This window comes from Morus notabilis, unplaced genomic scaffold, assembly GCF_000414095.1.
Source record: "Morus notabilis unplaced genomic scaffold, ASM41409v2 Scaffold45, whole genome shotgun sequence".
In the NCBI taxonomy this organism is placed as follows: domain Eukaryota; kingdom Viridiplantae; phylum Streptophyta; class Magnoliopsida; order Rosales; family Moraceae; genus Morus; species Morus notabilis.
Window position 1 is genome coordinate 814138 of NW_010366164.1, and position 8629 is coordinate 822766.

The 8629-nt window shown below is 35.8% G+C and overlaps 1 protein-coding gene across 1 annotated transcript; it reads right to left on the reverse strand.

Annotated features, from left to right (window-relative positions):
• Positions 1–3091: 3091 nt before the first annotated feature.
• On the reverse strand, positions 3092–4835 carry LOC21410100 (UDP-glucose flavonoid 3-O-glucosyltransferase 7). The gene has a single exon (XM_010109593.2). It carries the CDS (start codon positions 4740–4742, stop codon positions 3294–3296), a length of 1449 nt encoding a protein of 482 aa, XP_010107895.1. The 5' UTR covers positions 4743–4835; the 3' UTR covers positions 3092–3293.
• Between the last annotated feature and the right edge of the window lie 3794 nt (positions 4836–8629).

Sequence of the window (8629 nt, forward strand, 5' to 3'; positions counted from 1 at the left end):
TGAATTTCGACGACGAAAAGCTAATGGGGATTGCATTGGGGCTTGAAGCTTCTCGGAAGCAATTCATTTGGGTTGTGAGAAAGGATAGTAGGAAGGTAGTGCTCTAAAAGAAGAGTGGTTACTTGAAGGATTTGAGAAGAGAGTGGAAGGAAGAGGACTTATAATAAGAAATTGGGCACCCCAAGCGCTGATTTTGGAACATGAACAATATTCTATCTTGGATTTCCGTTTAATTTTTGTTGAGCAAATAATGTAAAAAGTTTTTGTAGGAATTAAATGATGTATTTTTATAGTGACTCACTTTTAATGTAAAAGTAACGCTACTTACTTAGAATGTTGTTACGAAATAAAAGTACAATCCAATCAAAATCACTCAATCTCTTAATTTTTTTTTCTACTGAAAATGACTCCTCTGAAGGTCCCTTGTATTCCACGAGATTATAGGACAAATCAATACACATGTAAAAAATGTTAGCTCCACATCGACCTGATCATGAAGGTCCATTCATATGTTAACTCTGTGTCGGAGTGGTAACTAAGCTCCAAATCATCATTTTAGCTTGAACTCGGTAAATAATTGCATTTGAAAGGTCGTTTAAACGAGGGAAAGAAGACAACGTATAATTAATAGCAACTTAAAAATGATAATAGCTTTTTTAGCTAAGACGAACTTCATAGAAACCAAAGAGAACCGGAAAACAATGAAGACCAACAAACAGAGAAGGCAAAAAGCTTCAGACAAGCCCAAAAGAAAAACAAGGAAAGCTATGGAACCTGCCAAGCAGCGCAGTTCTTGAAAACAGACCAAAAATGATAATAGTTTAGGGAAAAGGGTAACAGCTTTGCGAATTCGGCAAGATATATTAAATAACAACGTCAATCGTAAGGAAGTCGCACGAAGAGTACTAACAATGCAGACTATGTCCCCAGTCTGACTCGAACTTATGTGGTGTTTCTAATCTATAGATCTTCTCCTCACTGGAACTGATATGGTGTTTGCTTTGATAGAATTCTTACTTGAACTATTTTGTCTGATTAAAAAGTGTAGCTATCCGATAAGGGAAATTAAGAAGGTTTATTCTTAAATTTTAGATTTTATTGGCATCCATACCAATAAATAGAGTTCCAGTTAAATTAGGTGTTTTGAATTTGTTTTAGTACAGTGCAGTATATACAAAATTGAAAGCATTAACAACAAAATGTTCATTTAAGAGAACAATACATGATCGTGAATAAGCTCTATTGGTGAAGTATTTTCCCCTTTTATGGCTGTTGTCAAGTGATGGCACTGGCAAGCCCAATACGATTTCTTTTCTACTTTGATTGAATCTTGTTAAGCAAACTAGGAAAACGCATATTTGATTGATACCTAACTTTGTTTTAGTGTATTTTGTATTTACAGTTCTCTGTTGAGCCCTTTGTAAATTGATCAAACATTTATAAAGATGAAATTCTAGTCAAGGCCCTGTTTGTTTCTGTTTTCATTTCCATTTTCATGTTTTTCGAGACTAAAAAATGAAAACGCAAATGTAAAATGCATTTGGTGTAAAAGTCTTCAAAAAATAAAAACAAAAACGTTTGTCTTTTCTAAAAAACTGAAAACGGATGAAATCCATTTTCATTTTCTCCCTCGTTCTTCACTCTCTTCTCCGATGCCCTCTTCTCTCTCTATCTCATTCTCTCTCCCCCTCTCTCTCCTCAACCTTGTTTCTCTCTCTATCTGTCGCCTCTTCCTCTTCTCTCTCCTCTCTCTCCACGCCATCGCGATGAATCTCCAAAGCTTTTTTTTTTCCTTTTCTTGAGCAATTTTCTGGTTTTAGATGGGGAAAAAAATGACCGAGTCCCAGCCCTGACGAGCCCCACCCCCGCGCGACTCATCTCCGGCGAGCCCAGATCTGCAGCCACCGATCCCACCCGCGCGACGCACCTCCTGAACTCAAAATTTGATTTTGAGATATTAATCTGTTTGGTTTCATTGAATAACTAGAAATGTTTGGTTTTGATATGTGATTTTAATTTTAACTTTGGTAGATCTTGGTTTTTGATGAAGGGGAAGAGCTGTTTAATTTTGGTAGTCTTCTCCGAAACTTGTTTGAATGGAGTTTTTGAGTCCGACCCGATTGGAAGAGCTTGGATTGGAGTGAGGATGTTCCTCGACTTCCATGGCCGTGGCTTCTTCTTCCATGTCGCTCTCGCTCTGTGTTTCTTGCCAAAGTGGAGCTGTGAGGTATGGAAAGGGAAGGGAAGGAAAGGCAAAACTCGGAAGCAGAGAAGAAAAACTTGCGATTTGTGTTTAGTTATTGGTTTTAAGTTTTTTTTTTTCAATTTTTAAAAGTTTTAAATATTTTTATTATCATTTTTAAACTTTTAATTAAATAAATAGAAGTATATAAATGACATTTCACATTTAAAAAAAATATACATGTTTTTAAAAATTAAACTACTAAACGCAGTTTCAGTTTTTTTTAAAACTGAAATCAATCTTTGAATAAAACTACCAAACGCATTTTCAGAAATAATTTTAAAATGAAAATGAAGACGTTTTTATTTTCATTTTTATACAGAAAATAAAATCATTTTGGAACTAATTCCAAACGCATAAGTTTCCTTAAGAAAAAGGCTTAATTTGACATAAGAGATTAACTTGATGAACGCACAACTGCATAAGTTACTGCTTTCCAAAGCTTAGAACAAATGTAAATGTAATCATTGAAGGATAGAGTGTTGGCTACTTATATTTTTCATGGTACGAATCAGACAACTACATTTGTTGGACTATATAATAAACCTTTCCCCCTACATAGCAAGTACCTTCTTATTTCTCTATTTTCTAACTTTGATATCTTAAATTAGAGAGTTTTTTGGGTAAGTTTTTCTACCGATAGGATTTAATTTCTGATTATTAAATCTAGTTAAAATTACATCATATTAAAAAAAATGTAGAATATATAATTTTTAATACAGATTTAACGGTTGCGGGTAAAAAATTATTAATAGTTTATTTTTTTCTAAAATTCCCCGTGAATGAAACCTCAAAAGTCAACTCTGTTTTATATTCCTCATTCACTCGTTGAAACCATACTCCATCATGGAACACTTCAATCTTTCAGCCATGTCCACAGTCCATTGAAAACTTGAATTTGATGTGGTGCTTTTACAAAACTATCAAACTTGGCATAGACAATTTATTTCATAAACAGCAAACAATATGCCATTAACAAGAGGGAACAAGAAGCAGCTCTGAATGGCCTATATAGAACTTAAGAAAACCTTACTTTGTTAAGAAAATTCTCCTAAGAGGTATCACGGGCGACGCATTGCAACCTCAAATCTTCAAGCAAAGCATCCAAGTCCAACACAGAAGACCCTCCTTCCTCAATAGCTCTTCTCGCCATTTCAGCAAATCCCCTCACTCTCCTCCTCATTTCCTCTGCTTCTTCTCCTTCCATAACCTTCCTCACCGCCTTCTCCACGGCGTCCCTCTTCACAAAATCCCCCAACAATCTCCTCCATTTCTTAGCACCAACTTCAACCCCAATTCTAAGTAATTTAGTCACCAACTTCTCATTGAAAAACTGCTCCGCCGACACCGGCCAAGTGACCATTGGTACCCCCGCACAAACGCTTTCCAACGTCGAATTCCAACCACAATGCGTCACAAATCCTCCGATCGCGTCGTGTTCGAGGATCGTCACTTGTGGCGCCCAACCTCTTATAATAAGTCCCTTCCCTTGAATTCTCTCCTCAAATCCTTGCGGCAACCAATCTTCTCTCACTCCTTCTCGCTTCTCCTTCTTCACAACCCAAATGAATTCCCGCCCGGACGCCTCAAGCCCCGCAGCGAGCTCCATCAACTGATTGTCATCAAAATTCGCCACGCTTCCGAAACTGACGTAAATTACCGAATCGGGTTTCTTCGAATCGAGCCACTTCAGGCACTCGTGCTCGTCAATGGAGGCTTCCATTCCTCTTTTAGCCCTCTGTTCGGTCCTTTTCTCGTACATGAAAAGCGGGCCAATGTTCCAAGCCTTTCTCCCGAGGAAATTACTGTAATGATCCGCATAACCCGGTTCCAGCTCGTAAAAACTGTTCATCAAAACCCCATAACTCCTCTCCTCCATCGCTTTGCTCTCTTTGTACCACGTCGAAAGAACGCCTCCGTCGTTGTTCTTCACGAAATCTGCCACTCTGCTTCTGGTGAACTCGATCTCGTCCGGTAAATCCGGAATAACGAACGGCTCCAAATCATCGGACACCGTCTTGTAAGGCTGGTGAAGGAAAACGCTCAGACCGGCGCACAAGGAGAAATAAGAAGTCCCGTGGAAGACGAGGCAGGGAATTCCAAACTCCTTGGCGACGTCCGGGGCCCACGTGAAGAACATGTCGGCGACGAGGAAGTCTGGACGGTATCGTTCGAGGATGTCGGCGATCCGCGGGCCGAGAAGGCCGCAGGACTTGAAGAAGCGGTTTTGCATGTCGGGAGTTTTGGCCATGTGGACGGCCTCGACGTCTTCGGGCAATCCGACGTCGGCGGAAGGGATCTTGAAGGTGACGACGACGGAATCGGTGTCGTTTTGGAGGGATTTGGAGAGGAAGGGAGCAAAGTGAGAGGTGGTGGCGACGGTGGATTTGAGGCCTCGGGAAGAGAAGAGCTTGGCCATGTCGATGACGGGAATAAGGTGGCCTTGAGCCATGAGGGGCAAGAAGAAGACGTGAAGGCGGTGATCGATTTTGGTCCCCATGTTGGGGCGGCCTTGTAAGAGATGACGAGAGAAAATTTGCTAAAGGTGTTTATGTTCGGATGGTATAGGGAAAATGATATACCTATACATACTTTTCCCAAACTTAGCTTCCTAAGAGGTCCAAGTGTTGATTTTTATGGAGGCTTGGCCTCCTCTTTTTTTTTTTTCAACTTTTTTTCACTTTTTTTTGTTGCCATTTTTGACTTTTTTTTTTTTAATTTTTCTTCTCTCTTTTTTTTTTCCTTTGCCTATTGTTTTTTTTTTTTTTAATTCTCTCTAAATCTAATCTAACAATATATAAGAGTCAAAACTCTTTTTTATAAGACTGTCACTCTACTTATTTCTTTTTTTTTTTTTGTTTTGTGAATTTTTTTTTACATTTTAATTTTTTGTGTATTTCTTAAAAATATATTGTTCCTTTCTTTATTTGTATGAGAGTAATTTTTTCATGTGTTTTTATTTATTTTTAACTGGTTAAAATAATTTTTTAAAATGTGTTTCTATTTTTTTTTTATCAATTATTATCTTTACACATATTCTTTTATAAAATAAATATAAAAAACTTTAAATGGTTATATAAATAAATTTCTCACTATTTAATAAATAATAAACTCTTAAATGTTCCTAACACAGTGCAGAACAAGTACACAATTAGTGCATTAAAAAATAGTAATTATACCTCTTAAGTTTTGTTTTTTTCCTTCTAAATTTAACGCTCTTTTTATGGAAACATATAACAATTTCAGGATGAAAAAAGTCTCAAAAGATTCTTTGTTGAATTAATCGTTTTTTGTCTTGTTTTGCTCCGGGTATTTATTTGTTGAATTAATCGTGGTCCTATTTATGCGTTGCTGATAATAAATTAAGTACGAAATTTTCGTGCTGATATTATGAGTATATATTCTAATGGGGCGTACTATTCTTGTCAAATTTTTTTCCCAGTCCATCAATCACTTTTTCTTTCGTTATATTTTTAAAATTTTCTTGTTGTCCCATTGGTGGCAGATGAATTATAGGGGTGTTTAGTATAAGATAATCTCAAGAATGAAAATAGAAAATTTTCAAATTCTCATATTTAGTACATATTGAAACATTCAATATTTAGACTGTATGGAGAAATAACTTGGCTAGGGAAATGTTTGACCAATGGCGGAGAAATCGCCATTGATATGGTTTTTGATATGATTTATGTATGACATTGTTGTTGTCATTCATAATAAATATGTATGACATTGTTGTTGTCATTCATAATAAATATGTATGACATTGTTGTTGTAAGTGTTAATAAATATGTATGACATTGTTGTTGTGTACACATAATGAATGCTAATGTAAGGAAGCATCAATGGACTGCATTGGAAGATTCAAAGCTAGTAAAGTGCTTATTGGATATGGTGAATAGTGGAAAATGGAAAGTAAATAATGGTACGTTCAAGCTTGGTTACTTACAACAATTGGAAAAAATGATGAATGAAAAGATTCCACAATGTGGGCTTAAAGCACAACCACACATTGATTCTCGTGTAAAGATATTGAAGAAACAATGGGTGCGTTTGGAATTGGTTTCAAAACGTTTTTATTTTTTGTATGAAAATGAAAACGAAAACGTTTTTATTTTCATTTTAGAATCATTTCTGAAAATGTGTTTGATAGTTTTATTTTGAGATTGTTTTCAGTTTAAAAAAAAACTGAAATTGTGTTTGGTAGTTTAATTTTTAAGAACATGTAATAGTATTTAATAATTTATTTGTGTTTAGTGTTGACAGTTTTTTAATCTAAAAACGATGGTTAAGCACGTGTGCTGCTCTACTTCTAAGTAAGAACCTAGAGAGAGGAAAGGAATTTTTTTTTGCTGGAAAGAGGAAAGGAATACTTAAGAGAGCTTCTAGAGAGACAGAGAGAGAGAGCGCGCTTCTAGAGAGAGTGAGAGGGAGAGAGAGTTCTATCTGTTTGATCCATGGTTGTTGATTTCTGGTTTATATAAACGTTGTTTGTTTGTTATATGGGCTCATGGCTATGATGTTATTGTAAGTTCTAATAGAATAAAATCTTTCATTTTGTTGCTATTTCTTTGCATTACAGAGTTCTATAGATAGATCAAGGAATATCTGAGCCTAATTTGAAGACTTTCCTTTCACTCTGTCCCCAAACATTGCATTGCAGAGTTCTATCTGTTTGATCTATAAACGTTGTTTGTTTTTTTCTCTCGTACTCGTGAAAATGGAATTTTAACTTTTATTATAATCAGAGTATGAGAGAGAGAGAGGCGCGCAGGGTATGAGAGAGAGAGAGAGAGAGCGGCTTTTGAGTAGGGGATAGAGTGAATCGGAGCAGGTGAGAGAGAGCGGCGAAGAGAGAAGGAGGCGCAGAGAGGGGAGAGAGAGACGTGAGATGAGAAGAGCATATAGAAGAGAGAAAAATCTGGGAAGAAAATATGCTCCGGCGAGATTCGGCTATGGCCGCCAGTCGCGAACGCAGAGAGAAGAGAGAGAAGAGGAAGAGGCGACAGATAGAGAGAGAAGAGAGCAGTCAGATAAGAGAGAGAAGAACGGAGGAAGGAGAAAATGAAATGGGGAAAATGAAAACGGATCAGATTTTCAATAAAAGACAAAAACATTTTTATTTTTAATTTTTAGAAAATTTTGCACCAAACATGTTTTGTTTAAGCGTTTTCATTTTTTATCCTCAAAAAACGTGAAAAACAGAAATAAAAACGGAAACAAACAGGCCCAATATCATACTATTTCTGAAATGTTGGGCCCTGCCGGTAGTAGCTTTGGTTGGAATGATAAGGATAAATGCGTTGTGGTTGAGAAATATGTGTTTGATGAGTGGGTTAAGGTTAGTATTTTTTTAACCGGTTATAAATTTCAAGTTTCAGTATATTAGGCTCTTTTAATGTTTAATTTACATTCCATATCTATTACAGAGTCACCCAACTGCGAAAGGCTTAAAAAACAAGCCGTTTCCTTATTATGATTAGTTATGACTTGTGTTTGGAAAGGATCGTGCTAATGGACAAGGTGCAATGGGATTGACCAATATGGTTGATGACATTGATAAAGAAACAGAAAATGATATTGATTATGATCCATTGCTTATGTGAACATGGATATGTATGCAAGTATTGGTGGTCCTAGCATACAAACAACTTCAACACCATTAGCATCAGGAAGGAAAAAGAGAAAGAGATCTCAATGTGGAGATGTATTGGTTGATACTTTAACTGAGACAGTACATAAGTTTTCTTATATGTATGCTATGGCTTGTGAGAATATTGGTAGGCTTGCTAATTGTTTTCAATATGATACTGATAGTGCTGCAAGGAGGATGTAGGTGTTTGATGAAGTGAAGAAGATAGAAGGACTAACAAATGCACAAGGGGTACGAGTCAGAAAACTTCTTGTCCAAAATCATGACTACACCAACTATTTCTTCACGTTAGATGATGAATTTAAATTAGATTTTCTTCTATCACTTTTGGAATGAGTTAGGTTGAAGCTTTTGATGCTATATTTACAAACTTGAGTATATGGTCCAATATTTAGATCTTTTGATGGTATCTTTGGAATTTTTATACGTGGTCCTAGATTTACACTTTTAATTTCAAGTTTGGAACCATGTTCGAGTATATGCTCTCATATTTAGAGCTTTTGTAAGAACTTTTGAGTATAGAGGATTTTAGTTAACATTTTGAGACCCATATTATTTAATAATTTTATGGACTACTTGTTGTATTGTATTTTATACTTTTTAAAATATTAGTGATAATGTTATAGGCTAAATATTTAAAAAAAAATTTTATACTTTCTAAAATATTAGTGCTAATTGTAATTCATTTAAAAAAATATGTTTTTTAATTCACAACATTCTCATGCACAACCAAA

Excerpts from the sequence above, each read along its gene's own strand:
- LOC21410100 (XM_010109593.2), bottom strand. The coding sequence starts at position 4,742 with ATGGGGACCAAAATCGATCACCGCCTTCACGTCTTCTTCTTGCCCCTC.